The 27,217-nt window shown below is 48.1% G+C and overlaps 1 protein-coding gene across 1 annotated transcript in view; it reads right to left on the bottom strand.

Annotated features, from left to right (window-relative positions):
• Positions 1–27,217, bottom strand: part of acvr2ba (activin A receptor type 2Ba) — a 147,564-nt gene that overhangs the window by 15,169 nt on the left and 105,178 nt on the right. The window contains 2 exon segments of the mRNA XM_073054973.1: positions 16,261–16,409; positions 18,172–18,315. Of these exon segments, the coding sequence (XP_072911074.1) occupies positions 16,261–16,409; positions 18,172–18,315 (293 nt within the window).

Raw genomic sequence — 27,217 nt, 5'->3', positions numbered from 1 at the left:
CACAGCGCAGAAACCGGGGGAACATCTCGGCCTGCCAAATGCAGCCCTGGCCCGCTGGCTGTTGCTAAGTGAGTCAGAAATGAGCACTGGGCAGGGTCATTTCGATTAAGCACATTGGTGGTCACATATAGGCTGGACTGGGCTGGGGAGGGGGGCGGGGCAGAGTCCTTCCCCTGAACTAAATGGGCTTGTACAACTATCCAGTGAATTCAAGTCTATTATTACTGAGAGTAGACTTTTATTCCCAATTGGTTGAAAATGAATCACCAATCTGCTACAAAAAGATTCAAATCAGAACAGTAAAGATCAGCTTTATAATAAAATGTAGTGAAATGCATTGCTTTGCATCAAATCAACGAGGATAGCGCTGGGCAGGCTGCAAGGGTCACCACACTTCTGGCGCCAACACAGCCCGGACACAACTCACCAACCCTAACCGCACGCCTTTGGAACGCGAGAGGAAACTTGCACGCTGACGGGGAGTACTGGTATTCATCTGGTATTATGGAATACATACACAACGCTGGAAGAACTCAGCAGGTCAGGCAGCATCCGTGAGAAAAGAGTAGCCAACGTTTCGGGCCGAGACCCTTCATCAGGAATGGGGGGGGAGAGAGGGCCGAAGCCCAGTAACAGAGATAGGGGAGGGGGTAGGGCCTAGAGGCGCCAGGTGGAAAACCAATCAGAGGAAAGATAAAGGGGAGAGGGGAGGGGATAAGTATGAAAGAACTGTAGAGATAAAGAAGCAGAAAGTTGAAAGGGGAGAGAGGCAGAGAGGGACCTGGGATAGGGGAAGGGGGAAGGGGAGGGAATTACTGGAAGTTGGAGAATTCAATGTTCATACCACCAGGCTGGAGACTGCCCAGATGGTATATGAGGTGTTGCTCCTCCAACCTGAGTTTGGCCTCATCGTGGCATTAGAGGAGGCCATGTATGGATATATTCAGATGGGAATGAGAGGCAGAGTTGATGTGGCTGGCAACCGGGAGGTCCTGTCTATTGTGACAGACGGAGCGGAGGTGCTCGACGAAGCGGTCCCCCAATCTGCGTCGGGTCTCACCGATGTAGAGGAGGCCGCACCGGGAGCACCGGATGCAATAGACAACTCCAGCAGACTCGCAGGTGAAGTGTTGCCTCACCTGGAAGGACTGTCTGGGGCCCGGAATGGTCGTGAGGGGGGAGGTGTGGGGACAGGTGGAGCATTTGCGCTTGCAGGGATAAGTGCCAGGTGGGAGTTCTGTGGGGAGGGACATGTGGACCAGGTAGTCGCGGAGGGAGTGATCCCTGCGAAAAGCTGAGAGGGGTAGGGAGGGAAAGATGAGCTTGGTGGTGGGGTCCTGTTGAAGGTGGCAGAAGGACCACCGCACTGAATTCCCTGGGTCCTAAAGTCCACTGCACTGAGACAGGCTAAATGGGACAAGTGGGGGCTGTGCTGGGTTTGGGTATTTGATCCTCCACAATATTCTGCGTGGGAATTTAAACTGGAGGTAGCAGTGTTTTTTATACGAGGTTGAGTTGCCAGCTTGACATCAACCCGGAGCGCTCGGGAGCAGTCTGTCACTGGATCGAACTCGTGAACCTCCGTTCTCGAGTCCGGTGCTGATCTCACTGCACCACCAGCCCACTGGAAAAGGGGGAGGGGGCGGGGTCAGGGTGAATCTTGCTAAGAAAAATTTAAGCCAAATACAAAGTTACACACTCAACACAGTGTCAACAGCAACAACTTAAAATGGTGGACGGCATCGTGGTCTGACTGAAAATGGCGGACGGTGTTCTCCTTCCTCGTAAGTCGGACAATTGTAACTCGGGGACTACCTGTATGAGATTATAAAGGGCTTCAATAGAGTAGACAGACAGTATCTGTTTCCCAGGGTCGAAATGTATAACGCCAGAGGACAGCCATTAAGGTGAGAGGGGTAATTTCAAAGGAGATGGGAGGAAAAAGCTTTTTTAAACGCAGGGAGTGGTGGGTGTCTGGAATGTGCTGCCTGGGGTGGTGATTGAGGCAGATACACGAGTAATTTTTAAGAGACGTTTAGATAGGCAAATGAATGTGAGGAAAATGGAAGGATATGGACATTGTGTAGGCAGAAGGTATTAGTGACATTGCCCTTTGATTACTAATTGAATTGGTTCAGCACAATATTGTGGGTTGAAAGGCCTGTTCCTGTGCTGTACTGTTCTATGTTCAGAGCCAATCTATAGAGTCTAAATAACCCACCATCCTGCACGTGTAGGAGGGAGGAAACCCACAGACAGCGCCAGAGGTTGGGACGGAACTGCCTGCTGGAGCTGACTGGCAGTGGTTGAACCAGCTGCACCATTGCTTTATGTTCGCCCAAATTTCCAGATAGCTCCTGCTGATAATTTAACCCATGCTTTACCACGATCATACTGTTAGTACCTTAATTCACCACTGCAATACTGAATGACAGAACACAGAACAGTTTTGCACAGAAACCAGCCCACCAGGTTTGAACTGAATGTGATGCTAATTTGAACTAATCCCACCTGGCTGATTTATTTTCCCTCCCTACCCCATTCTCCTGCCCTCTTCCCATAACCTCTGACACCCTTACTAAGCAAGAACCTATCAACCTCCGCTTTAAATATGCCCAGTGACTTGTCTTCCACAGCCGTCTGTGGCAATGAATTCCACAGATCCACCACATTTAAGTTAAATTTGATTTTATTAAAATCACCTCAAATTCTGCTGTTCAACTACACAAAGGATACATTTACAGTGGCCAGTTAACCTGCCAACCTACATGTCTTTGGGACATTGGGAAAAATCCTACGCGGACAGCACCGGAAGTCAGGAGTGAACCCGGACCGGCAGGAGTGACAGCGCCACTCCCTGTGTCAGAGTGTCGTTAAAGCCAGCAGGCAGGAGATGAGGGGAGGTCAGACAGCATCCGTAGAAGGGAATGGACAGTTGACATTTTGGGTCAAAACCCTTCATCTAGACTGGATATATTCACGTGTCTTGTCTAAATGGCTCTTCAGAATCATGATTGTGCCTACTTCAGACACCACAGCTGGCATTCCACACTTACCATTCTGTGTGAAAACACACTTGCCCTTTACATCTCCTTTAAAACTTCCATATGACCCTTATTATACTCTGCAGAAAAAGACTGCCTGCCTCATCTATGCCTCTTTAAACTTCGTAAACCTCTATCAGATCACCTCTCGACCTCTGACACTCCAGGGAAAACAGTCCACGTTTGTCCAGCTTCTTATAGCTAAAAGATGCAGACACTTAGAAATGGCCAATATGGGAGGGCATAACTTTACGATGATTGGAGAAATGGACAGGGAGGATGTCAGAGATAGTTTGTGTGTTTTTTTTAAAAACACTGGGTGTGTGGAATGCACTACCGGCGGGGGGGTGAAGGCATATACATTAGGGGCTTTTAAGAGACTCTGAAGTGGGCACATGGATGATAGAGAAATGGAGCATTATGTAGGAGAGAAGGATTAGATTGGTCTTTGGAAGTGGACACAAAGTTCTGGGCTGAAGAGCCTGCAGTGTGTTCTCTGTCAATCTGACTTTCAAGATCACAAGTGAGAGAGGGAGACACACAGATATGGCAGTATCAGAAGATGACCGAAACGGAAGATCAGAAGCCTGACAACGCTTCCCCCGCCTGCAAGGCACACCCAGTAGCTCTATGCCTGTACTTTATCTTACAAAACACGAACGTTTACAGGTGAAAGCGGACCTTCCACCCATCGGGCGGTGAGTCTTGCGTCCCACACCTCCAGGTTCAGGAGCAGTGCAGCCATTGGGCTCCTGGACGGGCTTCACTCACCTCAGCGCTGTCAGGGACTCTGTGACCAATGTTCTGCCTGTTATTTGTTAACTCTTTTATTGTTTGCACAATTCGTTCTGCCCCATCCCCCGACACACATTGGGTGTTTGACTGTCTTTGCTGTGTGTGTGTTTTTTTTAAAAATAGATTCCAGTGTGTCTCTCTGTTTTGTGGCTGCCTGCAAGAAGACGAATCTCAAGGCTGCATTCACTATACGCAATTAATAAATGGATCTTGAACTTTGAAGTTCAGCTTTCTCGAAGCTGACTTAGAACAATCGGAGCTAGAGGCTGAGAGTGAAGGAGTAAGGAATCTCGGAGAGCAGCCGTTTTTTTTTCTTTCTTTTTACACACTACCCGGGGAAAAGAGGCTGGACTGACTGCACAGGCGCGTGACGTCAGCCAGTAGAGCACCAAAGGTTTAAAAAGGCGACCACCAAATCCAGCGGGCAGCGGAGTCAGAGGGAGCAGAGTGGGATGGCTTTGGCGTGAACAGGCAGAGGCGAGGGTATGTTCCGGTAAGTTTTGTTTTGTTTGTTTAGAGTAGAGAGAGTGCCAGGCAGGATGTTGGAATGCTCCTCATGCAGGATGTGGGAAGTCAGGGAGACCTCCGGTGTCTCTGACAACGACACCTGCCAGAAATGCATCCAGCTGCAGCTCCTAACAAACTGCATTAGGGAACTGGTGCAGGAGCTAGATGACCTCCGGATCATTCAGGAGAATGACGAATTTATAGATAGTAGCTACAGGGAGGCAGTTACGCCAAAGGAGCAGCGCACAGGTAATTGGGTTACCGTAAGGCGAGGGAAGGGGAAAGGGCAGGCAGAGCTTGGCTCCCCTGTGGCCATTCCCCTCGACAACAAATATACTGATTTGGATACTGTTGGGGGGAATGACTTACCTGGGACAAGCTGTGGCAGCCGGATCTCTGGCACTGAGTCTGGTTCTGCAGTGCAGAAGGGAGGGGGAAGAAGAGGAGAGCGGTAGTGATAAGGGACTCGATAGTTAGAGGTACAGACAGGAGGTTCTGTGGTCATGACAGAGACTCCCGGATGGTTTGTTGCCTCCCGGGTGCCGGGGTCAGGGATGTCTCTGATCGCGTGCACAGCATTCTGAAGTGGGAGGGTGAGCAGACAGATGTCATGGTACACATCGGTACCAATGACGTAGGAAGAAAGAGTGAGGAGGTCCTGAAGAGTGAGTATAGAGAGCTTGGTAGGAAGTTAAAAAGCAGGACCTTGAGGGTGGTAATCTCAGGATTGCTACCTGTGCCACATGCCAGTGAGGGTAAGAACAGGATGCTCTGGAGGATGAACACGTGGCTGAGGAACTGACACATGGGGCCAGTTTCAGATTTCAGGATCATTGGGACCTCTTCTGGGGCAGGTAGGACCTGTACAAGAGAGATGGGTTACAAGGGGACCAATATCCTTGCAGGGAGGTTTGTTAGGGCTATGGGGGGGGGGGGGGGGGGGGGAGGTGCGATTTAAACTAGATTTGCAGGGGGATGGGAACCAGAGTGACAGAGCAGATAGCGGGGGTGAAAATAAATGATGTTAAGGTTCATGCAAAGTCACAAATAGAAGGGATGTGTGTGGTGGTAATCTTCTGAGGTGTGTCTATTTCAATGTGAGGAGTATTGTGGGGAAGGCTGACAAGGTGAGGGCGTGGTTTGATATGTGGAATTATGACATTGTAGCCATCAGTGAAACTTGGCTACAGGAGGGGCAGGATTCGCAGCTTAATGTTCCGGGGTTCCGATGTTTCAGACATGATAGAGGCAGAGGGATGAAGGGTGGGGGGCGGGTGGTGGCATTGCTAGTCAGGGAAAATGTTACAGCAGTGCTCAGGCAGGACAGATTAGAGGGCTTGTCTACCGAGGCCATATGGGTGGAGCTGAGAAACAGGAAAGGTATGACCACATTAATGGGGTTGTATTATAGACCACCCAATAATCAGCAAGAATTAGAGGAGCAAATCTGCAGAGAGATAGCAGACAACTGCAGGAAACAAAGTTGTGATAGTAGGGGATTTTAATTTTCCACACATTGATTGGTACTCCCATACTGTTAAAAGTCTAGACGGGTTAGAGTTTATAAAATGTGTTCAGGAAAGTTTTCTAAATCAATATATAGAGGTACCAACTAGAGAGAATGAAACATTAGATCTCCTATTAGGAAACGAGTTAGGACAGGTGACAGAAGTGTGTGTAGGGGAACACTTTGGTTCCAGTGATCACAACGTCATTAGTTTCAACTTGATCATGGATAAAGATAGATCTGGTCCTCGGGTTGAAGTTCTAAACTGGAAAAAGGCCAAATTTGAAGAAATGAGAAAGGATCTAAAAAGCTTGGATTGGGACAGGTTGTTCTCTGGCAAGGATGTGATTGGTAAGTGGGAGGCCTTCAAAGGAGAAATTTTGAGAGTGTGGAGTTTGTATGTTCCTGTCAGGATTAAAGGCAAAGTGAATAAGAATAAGGAACCTTGGTTCTCAAGGGATATTGGAACTCTGATAAAGAAGAAGAGAGAGATGTATAACATGTATAGGAAACAGGGAGCAAATAAGGTGCTCAAGGAGTATAAAAAGTGCAAAAAAATACTTAAGAAAGAAATCAGGAGGGCTAAAAGAAGACATGAAGTTGCTTTGGCAGTCAGGGTGAAGGATAATCCAAAGAGCTTCTACAGGTATATTAAGAGCAAAAGGATAGTAAGGGATAAAATTGGTCCTCTTGAAGATCAGAGTGGTCGGCTATGTATGGAACCAAAAGAAATGGTGGAGATCTTAAATGGGTTTTTTGCATCTGTATTTACTAAGGAAATTGGCATGGAGTCAATGGAAATAAGGCAAACAAGTAGTGAGGTCATGGAACCTATACAGATTGAAGAGGAAGAGGTGCTTGCTGTCTTGAGGCAAATCAGAGTAGATAAATCCCTGGGACCTGACAGGGTATTCCCTCGGACTTTGAAGGAGATTAGTGTTGAAATTGCAGGGGCCCTGGCAGATATATTTAAAATGTCGGTATCTACGAGTGAGGTGCCGGAGGATTGGAGGATAGCTCATGTTGTTCCGTTGTTTAAATAAGGCTCTAAAAGTAATCCAGGAAATTATAGGCCGGTAAGTTTGACGTCAGTAGTAGGTAAATTATTAGAAGGAGTACTAAGAGAGAGGATCTACAAGTATTTGGGATTTATAAGGGAGAGTCAGCATGGCTTTGTGCGTGGTAGGTCATGTTTAACAAATCTATTAGAGTTCTTTGAGGAGTTTACAAGGAAAGTGGATTAAGGGAAGGCAGTGGATGTTGTCTACATGGACTTCAGTAAGGCCTTTGACAAGGTCCCGCATGGGAGGTTAGTTAGGAAGATTCAATCGCTAGGTATACATGGTGAGGTAGTAAATTGGATTAGACATCGGCTCAGTGGGAGAAGTCAGAGAGTGGTTGTGGAGGATTGCTACTCTGAGTGGAGGCCTGTGACAAGTGGTGTGCCACAGGGATCGGTGCTGGGTCCATTGTTATTTGTCATCTGTATCAATGATCTGGATGATAATGTGGTAAACTGGATCAGCAAATTTGCTGATGATACAAAGATTGGAGGTGTAGGGGACAGTGAGAAAGGTTTTCAAAGCTTGCAGAGGGATTTGGACCAGCTGGAAAAATGGGCTGAAAAATGGCAGATGGAGTTTAATGCGGACAAGTGTAAGGTATTACACTTCGGAAGGTCAAACCAAGGTAGAACATACAAGGTAACTGGTAGGACACTGAGGAGTGCAGTAGAGCAGAGGGATATGGGAGTACAGATACATAATTCCCTAAAAGTGGCATCACAGATAGATAGGGTCGTAAAGAGAGTTTTTGGTACATTGGTCTTTATAAATCAAAGTATTGAATATAAGAGTTGGAATGTTATGGTGAGTTTATATAAGACATTGGTGAGGCTGAATTTGGAGTATTGTGTGCAGTTTTGGACACCTAATTACAGGAAGGATATTAATAAGGTTGAAAGAGTGCAGAGAAGGTTTACAAGGATGTTACCGGGACTTGAGAAACTGAGTTACAGAGAAAGTTTGAATAGGTTAGGACTTTATTCCCTGGAATGTAGAAGAATGAGGGGAGATTTGATAGAGGTGTATAAAATTATGATGGGTATAGACAGAGTGAATGCAAGCAGGCTTTTTCCACTGAGGCTAGGGGAGACAAAAGCCAGAGGACATGGGTTAAGGGTGAAGGGGGAAAAGTTTAAAGGGAATATTGGGTGGGGCTTCTTCACGCAGAGAGTGGTGGGAGTGTGGAATGAGCTGCCAGTTGAAGTGGTGAATGCGGGCTCACTTTTAACACTTAAGAAACACTTGGACAGGTACATGGATGAGAGGTGTATGGAGGGATATGGGCCGGGTGCAGGTCAGTGGGACTAGGTAGAAAAATGGTTCGGCACAGCCAAGAAGGGCTGAAGGGCCTGTTTCTGGGCTGTAATGTTCTAACAAAGGGGCTGTTCCTATTTGGACCACACCTCATCACCCTTAAATAACTACTGGCAGCAAACACAGAGAGCAGAAGTTCGAGGTTAAGGGGTAAGAGACTTAGGGGGGATCTGAGGAAGGGCATTTTCATTCAGAGGGTGGTGGGAATCGGAAACAGATTGCCAGAGGGAGTGGTAGAGGCCAGGACTCTCACATCATCTAACACACCAAAATATAAAGGCTGTACATCGAGTGCAGGTGAATAGGATTAGTACAGAGAGGTACTTGATGGTCAACAGGGGAAAGGCCATTCTGTCCAACTCATCCATGCTGCCTTAGACATCTATCTGATCTGGTCCCGTTCGCCTGTGTTTAGCTGAAATCCTTCTTGTCATTTCTATCCACATATTTGTCCCAATATCTTTTAAATGTCGTAAATGTTACTGCCTCCACCACTTCTCCCGACAGCTCGTTCCACAAACTGTTACATGGAGAAAATTATCCCTTGCGTCCCCTTTAAATCTTTTACCTTAAGCCGATACCATCTGGTTTTAGACTCGCAACCTCTGGGGTAAAAGACGGACTATCCATTCTATCGACCACAGATCAGCTTGTTACACTCCAGGGGAACAAACCCCAGCCTCTCTGGTGTCTTCAACCCTCTAGTGCTGGCAACACCTTTTCTGTACCTCTTCCAGCCTAATGGTGGCTGTGCCTGACGTCAACGCGTCTGGACCAGGGACAGGAGACTTGACATCTGTGTCTGGGCCAGGGACAAGAGACTGGAGACCAGATGTCTGCATCTGAACCAGGGACAGGAGATTGGAGACCTGGTGTCTGGACCAGGGACAGGAGACTGGAGACCTGGTGTCTGTGAGTCTGGACCAGGGACAGGAGACTGGAGACCAGATGTCTGTGAGTCTGGACCAGGGACAGGAGACTGGAGACCTGGTGTCTGAGCCAGGGACAGGAGATTGGAGACCTGGTGTCTGGACCAGGGACAGGAGACTGGAGACCTGGTGTCTGTGAGTCTGGACCAGGGACAGGAGACTGGAGACCTGGTGTCTGTGAGTCTGGACCAGGGACAGGAGACTGGAGACCTGGTGTCTGTGAGTCTGGACCAGGGACAGGAGACTGGAGACCTGGTGTCTGTGAGTCTGGACCAGGGACAGGAGACTGGAGACCTGGTGTCTGTGAGTCTGGACCAGGGACAGGAGACTGGAGACCTGGTGTCTGTGAGTCTGGACCAGGGAGAGGAGACTGGAGACCTGGTGTCTGTGAGTCTGGACCAGGGACAGGAGACTGGAGACCTGGTGTCTGTGAGTCTGGACCAGGGACAGGAGACTGGAGACCTGGTGTCTGTGAGTCTGGACCAGGGACAGGAGACTGGAGACCTGGTGTCTGTGAGTCTGGACCAGGGACAGGAGACTGGAGACCTGGTGTCTGTGAGTCTGGACCAGGGAGAGGAGACTGGAGACCTGGTGTCTGTGAGTCTGGACCAGGGAGAGGAGACTGGAGACCTGGTGTCTGTGAGTCTGGACCAGGGACAGGAGACTGGAGACCTGGTGTCTGTGAGTCTGGACCAGGGAGAGGAGACTGGAGACCTGGTGTCTGTGAGTCTGGACCAGGGACAGGAGACTTGAGACCTGGTGTCTGTGAGTCTGGACCAGGGAGAGGAGACTGGAGACCTGGTGTCTGTGAGTCTGGACCAGGGACAGGAGACTGGAGACCTGGTGTCTGTGAGTCTGAGCCAGGGACAGGAGACTGGAGACCTGGTGTCTGTGAGTCTGGACCAGGGAGAGGAGACTGGAGACCTGGTGTCTGTGAGTCTGGACCAGGGACAGGAGACTGGAGACCTGGTGTCTGTGAGTCTGGACCAGGGAGAGGAGACTGGAGACCTGGTGTCTGAGCCAGGGACAGGAGACTGGAGACCTGGTGTCTGTGAGTCTGAGCCAGGGACAGGAGACTGGAGACCTGGTGTCTGTGAGTCTGGACCAGGGACAGGAGACTGGAGACCTGGTGTCTGTGAGTCTGGACCAGGGAGAGGAGACTGGAGACCTGGTGTCTGTGAGTCTGGACCAGGGAGAGGAGACTGGAGACCTGGTGTCTGTGAGTCTGGACCAGGGACAGGAGACTGGAGACCTGGTGTCTGTGAGTCTGGACCAGGGAGAGGAGACTGGAGACCTGGTGTCTGTGAGTCTGGACCAGGGACAGGAGACTGGAGACCTGGTGTCTGTGAGTCTGGACCAGGGAGAGGAGACTGGAGACCTGGTGTCTGTGAGTCTGGACCAGGGACAGGAGACTGGAGACCTGGTGTCTGTGAGTCTGAGCCAGGGACAGGAGACTGGAGACCTGGTGTCTGTGAGTCTGGACCAGGGAGAGGAGACTGGAGACCTGGTGTCTGTGAGTCTGGACCAGGGACAGGAGACTGGAGACCTGGTGTCTGTGAGTCTGGACCAGGGAGAGGAGACTGGAGACCTGGTGTCTGAGCCAGGGACAGGAGACTGGAGACCTGGTGTCTGTGAGTCTGAGCCAGGGACAGGAGACTGGAGACCTGGTGTCTGTGAGTCTGGACCAGGGACAGGAGACTGGAGACCTGGTGTCTGTGAGTCTGGACCAGGGAGAGGAGACTGGAGACCTGGTGTCTGTGAGTCTGGACCAGGGACAGGAGACTGGAGACCTGGTGTCTGTGAGTCTGGACCAGGGAGAGGAGACTGGAGACCTGGTGTCTGAGCCAGGGACAGGAGACTGGAGACCTGGTGTCTGTGAGTCTGAGCCAGGGACAGGAGACTGGAGACCTGGTGTCTGTGAGTCTGGACCAGGGACAGGAGACTGGAGACCTGGTGTCTGTGAGTCTGGACCAGGGACAGGAGACTGGAGACCTGGTGTCTGTGAGTCTGAGCCAGGGACAGGAGACTGGAGACCTGGTGTCTGTGAGTCTGAGCCAGGGACAGGAGACTGGAGACCTGGTGTCTGTGAGTCTGGACCAGGGACAGGAGACTGGAGACCTGGTGTCTGTGAGTCTGGACCAGGGACAGGAGACTGGAGACCTGGTGTCTGTGAGTCTGGACCAGGGAGAGGAGACTGGAGACCTGGTGTCTGTGAGTCTGGACCAGGGACAGGAGACTGGAGACCTGGTGTCTGTGAGTCTGGACCAGGGACAGGAGACTGGAGACCTGGTGTCTGAGAGTCTGGACCAGGGACAGGAGACTGGAGACCTGGTGTCTGTGAGTCTGGACCAGGGAGAGGAGACTGGAGACCTGGTGTCTGAGCCAGGGACAGGAGACTGCTTGTCCTGGGTTTGGAGGCTTGTTTGAGAGAGGAAAGGGGCTAGTTTTGTTGTAGTTGTTCTGTTTTATCGATGTTGTTGTTGAGGAGGTCTGGGAGGGAGGGAGGTCGGTCCAGGAGAGAGGGTGGGAGGAGGAGGAGGGAGGGAGGGGAGAGAGGGCTAGAAGGTGGGATCAGGGAGTGGGACAGGAAAGGGGGAGAGCAGCAGGGAGGGGCAGAGAGAGGACTGGATGAGAGAGGGACAGGAGGGGAGGGGAGGAGAGGGCCCCACACTGGGGAAAATAAATTATGGCATTTTGCTTCTCAGTTGGTGAAGAAATCTTCTGTTTGATTTTAAAACATCTCATGGGCCAGCGGGTGTTTGAAACAGCAGTAATTTACTCAGAAACTCCTTGAACAAAAAGGTACCTGACCTGGCTCACTGCGACGAGATTGGTTCAGTATATCTTATGATATCAGTTCCGGGCCTCAAGCTCCCGGTATTTCTCCTCCCTCCGATATCAAGATCTATTTCTGAAGTAAATCTGATAGGGTGCCTGCCAGAGACGCGCTGGCCAAAACGGTGATCCACGTTCAGAAGGGAGACATCCATCATTTCAATGCTTTTGAATGATGTCATGAAACACTTCCAGTCAGATGTTTAAAATAAATATGCTTGGCGCAATGAATACCAGGCTCCGGGATCTGCACTTCCACTAAAACCCTCCAGGAGGCAGCACTCCCCAATCAGCAAACACATTTCTGTTGCTGCTCTATGAAATGGGTAAAATTTATTAAACAGAGCCTTCGAGCACTACAGCGCCGATGCCGGCCCTTTGGCCCATCTCTTCCATGTCGGCTTTGTCACTTGCCTAGTCCCAACAACCTGCACCTGCCTGGTCCATAGCCCTTCAAACCCCTCTCAAATTTCCCTTAAACGTTACAACCGAACTCGCATCCATCACTTCTGCTGACCGCTCGATCCACACTCACACCACCCACCAAGCGAAGTTGTTCCCCTTAAACCGGGGACTGCCAACTGGGGTCCTCGGACCCCTCGGTTAGCAGTAAGGCTCCGTAGCGTAAAACAGCAAGAGAGAATCTGCAGGTGCTGGAAATCCAAGCAACGCACACAAAATGCTGGAGGTACTCGGCACGCCAGGCAGGACCCCTGCCCTAAACCCATGACCTGCAGTTCTGGTCTTGAGTAGAAACAGCCTGCATGCGTTTACCCTGTCTGCAACCTTCATCAATTTTGAATACCTCTACAAGAACTCCCCTCCTGCGCATCAGGGAATTAAGTCTGAAGCTATTCAGCCTTTCCCTCTAAATCAGGTCAACATCCTTGCAGATTTTCTCAGCACTCTCTCAATCTTATCGACATGTAGGCAGGTGACCAGAACGGTGCACAATCCTCCAAGTGCAACTTCACCAATGTCCTTACGCCTTCAACTTGACATCCCAACTCCGGTACTCAATCTTCTGATTTGTGAAAGGCCAATATGCCCAAATCTCTCTTCACAAACCCATGATCCCACGCTCAAGGAATTTGTAGATCTTGAACTTTGTAATGTGAATGCCCAAGACCACGACAGTGACAAGAGAATTCCATGACTTCGTTGCCTTGAGTCAGCGACCTAATGATAGGATTTGTACTGAGGAGAAGCGATCTGCTTCCCCACTCTCTCCGCAACTTCAACCAGCTTGTGTCTGGTTGAGATGCAACACAGAATAGGCCCTTCAAACCCCACCACCCAACAACCCTGATTTAACCCTAACCTAACTGCGGGACAATTTACAATGAGCGATTAACCCACCCGGCCTGAGTTTGGACTGTGGGAGGATCCGGAGGAAACGCACACATTCCACAGGGAGGACATACAGAGACTCCTTACGGAGGGCGCCAGGACTGAACTTCAAACTTCAATGCTCCAAGCTGGAGTAGCAACGCGCTAACTGCTACGCTACTGTGGCCTCTGGTTCTTTTCTTCGCACCTTACAAGGAGCACACATGATCAAGAACCCTCCCCATCCAGGCTGTGCTCGCTTCTCGGTACTTCCATCAGGAAGGTAGTACAGGAGCCCCGGGTCCCACACCGCCAGGTTCAGGAACAATTCCTGCTGTCCAACCATTAGGCTCACGGTAGCTAATGTAAGGGGCATCATTTTGAGGTGTTTGGAGAAATGGGGTGGGGGTTGTAAGGGAGGGGTTTGTCAGAGGTATTTGTTGTTTTCTCATACAGAGTGGTGGCTGGGTGCAACACACTGCCGGGATGGTGGTAGAGGAAGATATATCAGGGACAGTTAAACTCTTAGATAGGTAATGGATGATAGAAAAATGAAGAGCTCTACAGCAGGAAGGGTTAGATCGATCTTACAGTAGGTTAATGATTAGATAGGCTGGGCTTATTTTCCTGGTGTGAGGGAGGCAGAAGGTACCCACAGAAATGCATAAAATCATCATCATCGACAGGGTCGGCAGAATCCTTTTCTCATGGAGAGAACATTAAGACCAGGGAGGCACAGATTTAAAGTGAGAAGGAGGAGGTTCTGAGGAGGAAATCGCACGTTTGATATCTGGAACTTCCTGCCGAAGTCAGAATGCTTAAAACAGATTTAGATTGGCGCTGGAGCAGGTGCAGCATAGGATACGGTCTTAATGCAGGCGAACGGGATTAGTGTAGAGACAATGAAGGGCTGGTGTGGGCATGGTGGGCAGAATGGCCTGTTTCTGCGACACCTAAATCGGCAAGACACAGGAGACCACATACTACACTGGCAAATAGGATTCATTTCGGTAGGCAGCACAGAAACCAGCCCTTTAGCACAGACAGGACGGGGCTGAAAGGTCCATTTCTGTGCTTGGACCACTGTGATCAAATTCCAAAGTAACTCCTGCGCTTGCACCTATCATTCGGAGCACTGGAAAGTATAAACTTTATTATTTTGGGTTGCACTTGTTGGCGACTTGATGCCACTAATTAATCCGAATTATCTGATGGCTTACAGCACTGTGATTAAATTACTGAAGCAGTAATTCAGGGGTCAAGACTATTGATTTACAGGCACGGTTTCAAACCCCACCACGGCAGCCGAGGAATTTACATTCAGTTAATTAAGCAAATCTGGAACGGAGAGCCCGTCTGCATTACAGTGACAGCGACGGCCACTAAAACACTCCTGGCTTGTCGATGGCCTCTGTGGGAGGAAACCTGGCCCAGACGCAAGCTCTAGATCGCTGCCTACTAAACTTCCTCCAAAATGGCCGCACAGTTGGACGTGCCCCTCACACCCCCAACAGATGAAGTACTTTTCATTCTGCGCGGGGGCGTCCATATCACGAGGAATGGGCTGGAGCTGTCGGGTATTGGATAACGCCCTCGATTTACGAGAAGGTACTTGATACCCTAACCTGCTCCCTCGCCCTGCTGAGCTAATGGGAGAAACATTTACAGCGAGCAGAGAGACGTGGTGAATCCCCCTGCCCCCACACCGTGTAATCAGACACCTCAGAATGCAGGTCTCTCTCCAGCTTTGTGCTAACTGCACTTCACGCAGAAGGCTCCACAGGCTTCCCGCGCTCTGGAAAGGCCTAAGAACTGCACAACACAGTACGGGCCCTTCAGCCCACAATGCTGTGCTGACCTTTTAACATACTCACCCTTCCCCCTCCCACATGGCCCTCCATTCTTCTATCATCAATTTACCCATCTCAGAGTCCTCAAAATGTCTGCCTCCACCATCACCCCTGGCCAGGCATTCCACACACCCACCACTCGGTCACACAGAATGCAGGAAAGACCATGAGACATGGGATCAGAATTAGGCCATTCAGCCCATTGAGTCTGCTCTATACATCGACCATCGTAAACTATGAGAGTTATACCTCCCAACTTCATTCTCCTGCCTTCACCCTAACTAATCAAGGGCTCATCAAACTCCATGACCTGGTCTCCACAGCCGTCTGTGGCAATGAATTCCACAGATTCACCACCTTCTGGCTAAAGAAATTCCTCCTCATCTGCATGCTAAATGGATGTCCCTTTATTCTGAGGCTGCGCCCTCTGATCCTGGACTCCCCCCACTGCTGGAAACCTCCTCCCAAATGGGGCACGTGGCTAGCTTTATGCTGCAAGTACGACTCCACATAAAAGCTGGGGCATTTCAGCGTCAGCGGGGTAGTCAGGACCCAGATCTCCTCCAGGAACCCGGTGAGGGGCAACTCACCTTTCAGAACCGAGGTTTCGCAGAGCAACCTGGTGAAATGGTCCATGATGGAGTAACACAGGAACACGGGGCAGCGGGCAAAATGAGGGACAACTCATCTCAGTGACCAGCGGACAGCCTGGAGCACCTGAGATGCCCAGTCCCATTCCCACCTTGCTGTGCTGGTTGGGGAATAAGACGGGATGCTGCGGCCCCAATCTTTGCCTCTCCTCCCTCCCACCAGGGACCTGGGCATTTTACCCGAGCGGTCGCTGGCACGGGGAGACAGTGGAAAACTGTTTGCCATCATGCAGGAAGATCGTAACCACACCGAGGTAGTAAAAGGGAAACTGAATGTGGAGCAGAGTTATGGAGAAACTGCAGGAGTCGCTCTCACTCAGGGGCGTTAACGACCAGCATAATGATATACAGCGCCAGTGTAAACCAAGCCCCCCCCCCCCCCCCCCACCCAAATGCTCCACTGTCAACGTCAGCACAGCCCTGGCACGGGACTCACCTGTGGGCGATGGCAGGCTTCGGCCCTTCCCCCTTGTACCGAGGAATATCTTCGTGAAGGAACGCCAGACCACAGGACATGGTCTCGGCGATGTGGCCCAGCTCGTTCCAACTGAGCACGCTCCCCTTCAGATAGTCCGACAGGGAACCCTGCGACGGGAAGGGGAGACAAATGTCAGCGCGCCAGCTAAGTCCACTCAATACATGGAATGTTCTCTAATCCGCAGAAACAGCAGCAGAGGGTCGTGAACTCAGCCAGCTCTGAACGGGTGCTAGCCGCCCCAGCAGAGGACATCCTCAAAAAGGGGCCCCCCCATCCTGAAGGACGCTCACCACCCAGGACAGGCCCTCTTCTCACTATTACCAGAGAGGAGGTACACGAGTCTGAAGAAGCACACTCAACCTCAACAGCTTCTTCCCGCCCAGTCATATATCCGAACAAACAATAAACATTAACTCTGTTTTATTTTATGTTTATTTATTGAGGCGTGTGACCTAGTTTATAAGGCATTGGTCTAGTGATCTGAAGGTCACTGGTTCGAGCCTCAGCTGAGACAGCGTGTTGTGTCCTTGAGCAAGGCACTTAACCACACATTGCTCTGCGACGACACCGATGCCAAGCTGCTTGGGTCCTAGTGCCCTTCCCTTGGACAATATCGGTGGCATTGAGAGGGGAAAGCCTGCAGCTTGGGAAAATGCCAGTCTTCCATACAACTCTGCCCAGGCCTGCGACCTGGAAACCTTCCAAGGTGCAAACCCATGGTCTCGCAAGACTAACGGATGCCTAAAAAAAATTGAGATACAGCGTGGAAGAGGCCCTTCTGGCAATCCAGCAGACCCTGATTTAATCCTAGCCTAATTACGGGACAAATTACAATGACCAATTAGCCTACCAACTTATACATTGCTGGACTGTGAGTGGGAACCAGAGCACTCAGAGGAAGCCCACGTGGTCACAAGGGGAATGTACAAACTCCTTACAGGCAGTGGGGGAAATTGAACTGTAAACCGTTGTGCTAACCACTACACTATCCTGCTGCCCACACTGGACAACTCATTATTTTTATTTCCTACTGTAACATACAGTAACTTTCTTGTATTGAAATGCTGCCACAAAACAAAACCGTTCACGTGTCAGTGATAATAAATCTGAATTTGATTCTAAAGGTCAGCCCTCTGCATAGTAGGTTTAAGGTGAGAGGTGGGTGGTTCACAGGGGATTTGAAAGGCCATTTCTTTCCATAAGGTACTTCATGTTAATAACTACCGTGACTGAATTGGAATTTGTAGCTTCCAGTCATTTGTACGAACAGTGGGTTAGCAGCCCAGGAAGTCACCGCTGACTCGGAATATCAACCTGCTGGAAATTTCTCTCCCACGTAAAACAAGAGCAAAAGGATAACGCAGAGGAGGTTTCCCAGGACGCTGCCTGGATTAGAGAACATATCTTCTGCAGAAAGGCTGGATGAGCTGTACTTTTCCCTTTGGAGCGACGGAGGATATGAAGTGACTCGATGGAGGATGAGAGGCATCGATAGTGTGGTCAGCTAGAGACTTTTTCCCCAAATGGCCAATAAAACTGGGCATTCTTTTAGGACGATTTGAGGAAAGAATAGGAGAGATTTCAAAGGTAGGTAGGTTATTTATTTATTTCCCTTTTCTCTCCCTCCCCCCCTTTTACACAGAGAGTGGTGAGGTGCATTGAACGCACTGTTAGGGGTGCTGGTAGAGTCAGCTACATAAGAGACTCAGATAGGAACGAGGATGATAAAAAACGTGGGAGGGAGGGGTTAGGTTGATCTTGGAGTAGTTAAAGGGTCAGTACACCTGCGGGCCGAAGGGCCTGTACTGTACAGTGCTGCTCCGTGGTCATCAGGAAGCCAGTACTAAAGGCGCGACTGCTGGGCCCTACCCGTTCGTGGAAGGAGGAGATGAGCCAGAGCTCGGTCTCAAGGTTCGAGCCTCGCTTTTCAGATCCGATGTAGCGCAACACGTTCTCGTGCTTCATGCCGGGCGTGGTGTAGATATCCCGCTCGTTCTGCCAGGAAAGCTTGTCCTGTAAGGAAGAGGAAAGCACCAAGTGTCAAGAGCGCGAATACTGTGAAATCCAGTGCGGCATCCAGCATTCCTACGCTGCAGCAAGTCCTCTCGACAGCCAACCGGTCAGGAAATTCCTCTGGCCTCACCTTCAGTACTTGCCCAACCCCCAGAGTTCAAGATCTGGGTTTCCCAAGGCTGTGAGAGTGACACCGATGTTCCACTATTTATTACAACACAGGAACAGGCCCTCATCTAGTCAATGCCGAACTGTTAAAACTGCCTAGTCCCTTTGACCTGCCCCCAGACCATACCTCTCCATCCACGTGCTTACCCAAACTAAATGCTACAACAAACCCACATCCACCATTTCTGCGTTCAGCTCGCTCCACACTCGTCACCCTCCGAGTGAAGGTGGTCCCTGGCAGATTCCTTAGACAGTTCACCTTTCACCCTTAACCCCATGACCTCTAGTTCTAGTCCCACCCAACCTCAGTGGAAAATGTGTGCTTGCATTAACCTTACCTATACCCCTGATAATTTTGTATACCATTATCAAATCTCCCCTCAATCTCTAAGGCTCCAGGGAATAAAGTCCTAGCCTTTTCAATCTTCTAGTTGCATCTATTCCTCGGGATATATGGCCAAGGAAGGTTTTCCTGCTAGACTGCCGTTTCGTTGAACCATCCACAATATCACCCAGCCTGAAGTACCGAGCAGCACCGTACCCAGAATCCCTTTAACATACCAACCCTCAGGTACTTAATGCCCTCTGAACATAACTCGGCTCTCGTGTTTCCATAACGTCGAAATCTGATCAGGGAAGATAACACAAGATAAAAGTTCCACATCCTGTATCATTTTGGGCTGAATTTGGCAAATCGGCTTTACTAATGATTTAATTTTAATTAATTTAGAGACACAGCGCGAAGCAGGCCCTTCCAGCGCAATGAACCACACTGACCAGCGACCCACCGATCGACCCTAGCCCAATCACAGGACGTCTTGCAATGACTAGTTGACCTACTAACCGGTACGTCTTTGGAATGTGGGAGGAAACCAGAGCACCCGGAGGAAACCCATGCGGTCACGAGGAGGACATACAAAATCCTTACAGTCCGCGCTGGAGTTGAAGTCTGAACTCCAATACCCAGAGCTGTAACAGTGTCGCACTGACAGCTACGTTACCGTTGTCACAAGTGAACAACTAATGTTCTGCAGGCCACTCATACCAATCATTTCACGCATCACTACAACGAGGGAGTACGAGGAAGAACAATAACAGAGTGCAGAATGAAAAATGTCGCAGATGAGCTCAACAGGTCAGGCAGCGTCCACAGTGGGGAATAAACATTGACCTTGGGAGTCTTGAGTAAGCATTTCGACCTAGACTCTCCATCACAACTGAGGCAGTGAAAAGTGTAGACAGAGCCTAATTTTTGTGCAGGTTGTTGAACAAGCTTTAAAGGTCTTTCGAACTGCTCCATCGCTTGGATAACATAAACCTAGCACATCGGATTACAGACCTCAGGTACCAAAACAAAGTCACACTCCAACTCAAGATTTGTCTGGGCAACAACATTCTACCTGAGGTTAAAACTAATTAAATCTCACAGGAAAAATTACACATTAGGGAGTAGGTCATCAGAACTGAAAGTGGTGTGTTTTATATCGGAGAGTGCAGAGGAATGGGATGGAGACACATTAACTGGGAACATTATAGAATATTACAGCACAGAACAGGCCCTTCGGCCCACACTGTTGTGCTGAAGTTTTAACCTACTCTCAAGATCGATGTAACATAGCCCTCCATTTTTCTATCATCCATGCGCCTAAGAGTTCCAAGCATTTAAAGATTGCATGGATGAACTATAACAATTGTTCATCCCAGTTTGGCAAAAGAATAAACCAGGGAAGGTAATGCACCCGTGGCTGACAAGGGAAATTAGGGATAGAATCAAGTCCAAAGAAGAAACATACAAATTAGCCACAAAAAGCGGCACACCTGAGGACTGGGAGAAATTCAGAGACCAGCAGAGGAGGACAAAGTGCTTAATTAGGAAAGAGAAAAAAGATTATGAGAGAAAGCTGGCAGGGAACATAAAAACTGACTGTAAAAGCTTTTTACAGATATGTGAAAAGAAACAGATTGGTTAAGAGAAATGTAGGTCCCTTACAGTCAGAGACAGGTGAATTGATCATGGGGAACAAGGACATGGCAGACCAATTGAATAACTACTTTGGTTCCGTCTTCACTAAGGAGGACATAAATAATCTTCCGGAAATAGTAGGGGACAGAGGATCTAGTGAGATGGAGGAACAGAGGGAAATACATGTTAGTAGGGAAGTGGTGTTAGGTAAATTGAAGGGATTAAAGGCAGATAAATCCCCAGGACCAGATGGTCTGCATCCCAGAGTGCTTAAGGAAGTAGCCCAAGAAATAGTGGATGCATTAGTGATAATTTTTCAAAACTCCTTAGATTCTGGATTAGTTCCTGAGGATTGGAGGGTGGCTAATGTAACCCACTTTTTAAAAAAGGAGGGAGAGAGAAACCGGGGAATTATAGACCGGTTAGCTCAGGGGTTCCCAACCTGGGGTGCAAGATGGGATTTCGGGGGTGCAACAAAGAGTGGCTTGTGTCCTTGAGTGACAAGTCACGAGTCATCACTCAGCCAGCTGTCAGTGTGCCTTGAGAAGTGGTAGTAACGTTTGTCCCAAGCACACTCCAGTCTCCTGCTGCCCGAGTCAGCGTTGAGGATTCTCATCAGTGTTACCTGGGAAGTTACACCTCAGAGTTGAGGAGTCTCATCAATGTTAGCTAGAAGGTTACATCTCAGAGTTAAGAATCATCTCATAATGCCAAAATCTTTATACGTCCCGAATCAACCATCGAGTAACGACTTTGCATTAAAACCAAACCTGCAGTAGGAAAATTAATTATAAAATTTTAAAAAGCCGCATTTTGATAAAAAGCAGCTGAAGTCATTCATTCGTATTTGTCTCAATGCCTTAAAGAAGTTTTTGAATTTCAAAGGTTTTTTTTCCTCTTAAAAGGTTTTTTTCTTGAACCGTTGATAATTTTGAATTGTGTTAGTTGAGGGGGTATCATGGTTAGCAGTGAGGACTTTGAATCGTGTGATGGGAGTTCATATCTCCAGTAATCATCGGAAATAGGTGTGTAAATTCAGCAGAGAGTAGCCTAATAAATCGCGTCGTATCCCCTTAGCATTTCCACCTGACGATTTATCTTGGTGTAACCGCAGATAATATCATAATATAATATTCAAAAGTGTATTTCTCGTGATACTTTGCTATAGGCGTGTCTGGTTGAATAAAGCGGTCATCCCTGACTTAGTCAGATAGTTTTTCTCATATTAGCTCATATTTTTCTCTTTACCCTTAACCCTTCATCATGTCAAAAAGAAGGAAATGGAATGATGACTATGTGTGCTTTGGTTTCACTTGCACAACAGGAAATGATGGCTTGCAAAAACCCCAGTGCATTCTTTGTAGCGTTGTGTTTTCCAACTCAAATTTAAAGCCATCCAAGCTTCAAGAGCACTTCAAGAACAAGCATGGCGGAGCTGATGTTGAAGGACATGATGTTGGGTCATTGAAAATCAAAAGAGCTCGTTTTGATTCATGCAGAACTCTTCCAAAATTAGGTTTCATTTCTGTTGAAAAACCACTACTTCTTGCTTCATACCAAGTGGCATATAAAGTGGCCAAATCCAAGAAGCCCCATACAATTGTGGAAGATCTCATCAAGCCAAGTGCACTGGAAATGGCAACAATTATCCTGGGCAAAGAAGCAAGAAAAAAGTTTGAACAGGTGCCCCTATCAAATAATGTCATTCACAACCGAATCAGTGATTTGAGTGAAGATATTTTGGACCAAGTCACCTCAGATGTCAGAGCTAGTCCTCTTAAAATTTCTATTCAGTTGGATGAGTCAACTGATGTCTCCAGTTGTAGTCAACTCATCACATTAGTGAGGTATGTCAATGATGGTGCTGTGAAGGAAGATTTCCTGTTTTGTAAAGATCTGAAAACAAACACAACTGCAAAGGATGTGATACAGCTGGTGAAAGACTTCTTTGCCAAACATGATTTAGATATCAAAGTCATTAGTTCTGTGTGCACTGACGGGGCACCTGCAATGCTTGGAAATAAATCTGGCTTTTCTGCATTGATGAAAAAGGAGATTCCAGACTTGCAAGTTACCCACTGTTTTCTTCATCAGCATGCTTTGGCATCAAAAACATTGCCTCCAAATTTGAAGAAAGTCCTTGATACTTGTGTGAAGACCATCAACTGGATCAGGGGGCGTGCTTTGAACCATTGCATCTTCAAATCTTTTTTTGAGGATCTGGGAAGTGAACATTCAGTTTTGCTTCTCCACACAGAAGTCCGTTGGTTGTCACGAGGACAAGCTTTAACCCGCTTCTTTGAACTGCGGGAAGAAATCAAAGTTTTTCTGGAGGAACGTGAATGTGATCTGGTTGGGGCAATGGAATCACAGGAATTCGTCCAATTGCTGGCTTACTTAGCTGACATTTTCACTTGTATGAATGACCTGAGTGTTTCTCTTCGAGGAAAAGGGATAAACATATTGAAGGCTTGTGAAAAGTTGAATGCCTTCAAAGAAAAGTTATGTCTTTGGCGTCGAAGGACGGAAAGAGGCCATCAAATTTTCTATCACTAGAAGAGATGGTTGATGATGCTGGATCTCCTACTGTGCGTGAAGAAATTGTGGCTCGTTTGGAAATGCTGTCAGAATCGTTTGATGGATATTTTGCTACTGGCGACCTGAAGATTTCAGAAGAATGGATCATGAATCCATATTCCTACATTTTGGAGAAAATGTCAGATGATGAAGAGCTGAAGGAAGTTCTTATTGATTTGCAGACAAATCGAGCTATTAAAATGCAATCTGACAGCAAGACTTTGGAGGAGTTTTGGTGTGCAGTACTGGATATGTTCCCAGCACTTGGTGGAAAAGCACTCCGTGTCCTCATTCCATTTGCAACAACATACTTGTGTGAATCTGGATTCAGTTCTCTTTCGTCAATCAAGACAAAATCTAGGAATCGCCTGAATCCACAGGCAGACCTGTGGATCGCAGTCAGCAAGAAAGTTCCACATTTTGACAAAATCATGAATGAGAAGCAGGAGCAAAGAAGTCATTGAATTTTATGTTCACAATTGGGATTGATTTTACTGTTTACAATTTTTTCTTAATAAATTAGAATCTAATTTCTCAATTTATATTTGCATTTTGTGCACTGAGTTAAAAGCTTGTTTTTTTAAGTTCAATTTGTTCACCTGCAGTATTGTATGTGGTTCAAAATTAGAAATTAGACTTCTTCATCTTCAAATGTGATATTACTTTTGTAGGGGGTGCGAACATTAATCAAACATTTCCTAGGGGTGTGGGGCATAGAAAAGGTTGGGAACCACTGGGTTAGCCTGACATCGGTGGTGGGGAAAATGCTAGAGTCAGTTATCAGTGATGTGATAACAGCACATTTGGAAAGTGGTGAAATCATCAGACAAAGTCAGCATGGATTTGTGAAAGGAAAATCATGTCTGACGAATTTTTTGAAGATGTAACTAGTAGAGTGGATAGGGGAGGACCAGTGGATGTGGTATATTTGGATTTTCAAAAGGCTTTTGACAAGGTCCCACACAGGAGATTAGTGTGCAAACTTAAAGCACACGGTATTGGGGGTATGGTATTGATGTGGATAGAGAATTGGTTGGCAGACAGGAAGCAAAGAGTGGGAATAAACGGGACCTTTTCAGAATGGCAGGCAGTGACTAGTGGGGTACCGCAAGGCTCAGTGCTGGGACTCCAGTTGTTTACAATATATATTAATGATTTAGACGAGAGAATTAAATGCAGCATCTCCAAGTTTGCGGATGACACGAAGCTGGGCGGCAGTGTTAGCTGTGAGGAGGATGCTAAGAGGATGCAGGGTGACTTGGATAGGTTAGGTGAGTGGGCAAATTCATGGCAGATGCAATTTAATGTGGATAAATGTGAGGTTATCTAGTTTGGTGGCAAGAACAGGAAAACAGATTATTATCTGAATGGTGGCTGATTAGGAAAAGGGGAGGTGCAACGAGACCTGGGTGTCATTGTACACCAGTCATTGAAAGTGGGCATGCAGGTACAGCAGGCGGTGAAAAAGGCAAATGGTATGTTGGCATTCATAGCAAAAGGATTTGAGTACAGGAGCAGGGAGGTTCTACTGCAGTTGTACAAGGCCCTGGTGAGACCGCACCTAGAATACTGTGTGCAGTTTTGGTCCCCTAATCTGAGGAAAGACATTCTTGCCAGAGGGAGTACAGAGAAGGTTCACCAGATTGATTCCTGGGATGGCAGGACTTTCATATGAAGAAAGACTGGATCGACTAGGCTTATACTCACTGGAATTCAGAAGATTGAGGGGGGATCTTATTGAAACGTATAAAATTCTAAAGGGATTGTACAGGCTAGATGCAGGAAGATTGTTTCCGATGTTGGGGAAGTCCAGAACGAGGGGTCACAGTTTAAGGATAAAGGGGAAGCCTTTTAGGACCGAGATGAGGAAAAACTTCTTCACACAGGGAGTGGTGAATCTGTGGAATTCTCTGCCACAGGAAACAGTTGAGGCCGGTTCATTAGCTATATTTAAGAGGAAGTTAGATATGGCCCTTGTGGCTAAAGGGATTGGGGGTATGGAGAGAAAGCAGGTACAGGGTTCTGAGTTGGATGATCAGCCATGATCATACTGAATGGCGGTGCAGGCTCGAAGGGCTGAATGGCCTACTCCTGCACCAATTTTCTATGTTTCTATGTTTCCTTAAGTGTCCCTTATGTATCTGCCTCTACCCCTACCCCTGAGAAGGGCGCTCCACACACTTACTGGTATCCCCCGCTATCTGAAGGTAAGAGCGTTCCTATGAAACGGTTTGTAAGCCGAAATGTCATTAAGCGAATAAGCAATTACCATTAATTTATATGTGAAAAATTTTTGAGTGTTCCCAGACCCAAAAAATAACCTACCAAATCATACCAAATAACACATAAAACCTAAAATAACACTAACATTTACATTAAATTTGGTGCCAACTCACCTTAATTTCGTCCTCACTGGTATGCGACGATAAAATAGCCAAGAGAAAAATACAGCACAGAAACAGGTCCTTCGGCCCATCAAGTCAGTGCAGACACATACAAGCTGCCTACTCCCATTGACCTACACCATGACCAGAGCCCTCCGCACTCCTACCGTCCATGTACCGATGCAAACTTCTCTTAAATGTTGAAACCCAGCTTGCATGCACTTGTACTGGCAGCTCATTCCACACTCTCACCACCCTCTGAGTGAAGAAGTTTCCCCTCACGTTCACCTTTCACCCTTAACCCAAGACCTCTAGTTGTAGTCCCACCCAAATACCCCTCATAATTTTGTATACCTCTGTCAAATCTCCCCTCAATCTTCTATGCTCCAAGGAATAAAGTCCTAACCTATTCAGATCCTCCAGACCCAGCAACATCCTTGTAAATTTTCTCTGTACTCTTTCAACCTTCTTTACATCTTTCCTGTAGGTTGGTGACCAAAGCTGCACACAATTCTCCAAGTCGGGCCTCGCCAACTTCTGATAAAGCTGCAACATCCCATCTATAAGCATTTTATTTGTAAGGAACAGAAGAAGTTTGAAGTTCCTGGTACAGGTTGACGGTCCAGCTGTGGCACAGGAGCAATGCCGATTACGTCTGGGCAGGCTCCAAGCAGACAGCACCAACATCGATTTCTCCAACATCCAGAAATCTCTACCCTTTCCCCCCACCTCTCTGTCTCCACTTAAGGATCAAGGTGCAATTTTATTCGCCACATCGACAATCCAGCTTAATTCTTCTGCCCATTCCCATACGTCGGTCCACGGCCTCCCCAGCTGCCACAGCGAGGCCGTTCTCAGGCTGGAGGAGCAACACCTTGTATTCCATTTGGGGTAGTATGAACATTGATTTCTCCAACTTCCAGGAATTTCTGCCCCTCCCCCACCTCCCCCATACTCTGCTTTCCAGTCCTCATTCTGATTCCGATTCCCCTCATACCCCTTCCCTTTTCCTAACCTGCCCATCAACTCCGTGTGGTGCCCCTCCACCTTCCTCTCTGATCGGATTCCTCCTTCTTCAGCCCTTGACCTTTTCCACCTGCCCCCTCCCAGCTTCTCACGTCATCCCCCCCTCCCATGCCCACGCACCTCCTTCCCCCTCAGCTGGTCTCACCTGTCACCTGCCAGCTTGGACTCCTTCCTCTCCCTTCACCTGGTGTTGCCTCCTTCCTTTCCAGTCCTGAAGAAGGGTCTTGATCCAAAACGTTGACTGTTTATTCCCCTCCCCAGATGCTGCCTGGCCTGCTAAATTCCTCTAGCGTTTTCTGTGTTGCTCCAGATTTCCAGCGTCTCCTGAATCTCGTTATCTGAAGTTGTTTGATCTGGCATTATTTCTGAGCCGTGCCGGGGAGAAGATGTTGCACTTTGAGTTTATATTGGACATGGCTGGAGGCCACGGCAGCCAAATCAGAAAGGGAGTGAGGTAGGGAATTACAGAGACGGATTGGTGGGAAAGGTGGTGTCACCCTGGTTACACTCTGCCAAGTGGGCACCCAATTTGCATTCGAAAACAGTCGCCTAGTCACACAGAGAAGAAGCAGGACTTTTGGTCCGTCTCATCCATACTAACCAAGATGCCTACCTGTACTCCTCTAAGCTTTTCCAATCAATATATGTGTCATGCTGACTGCAGCCTATTTGATCAGGTGCCTCCAAGTACCCAGAGACCTCATCCTTAATAATCGACTCCAACCACTGAGGTCAAACTAAATGGCCTATAGTTTCCTTTCCTCAGCCTCTCTCCCTTCTTGAG

This window comes from Hemitrygon akajei, chromosome 8 (genome assembly GCF_048418815.1).
Source record: "Hemitrygon akajei chromosome 8, sHemAka1.3, whole genome shotgun sequence".
In the NCBI taxonomy this organism is placed as follows: domain Eukaryota; kingdom Metazoa; phylum Chordata; class Chondrichthyes; order Myliobatiformes; family Dasyatidae; genus Hemitrygon; species Hemitrygon akajei.
The sequence above is the reverse complement of the archived record's forward strand: the minus strand, read 5'-3'. Positions and strand labels throughout refer to the sequence as shown.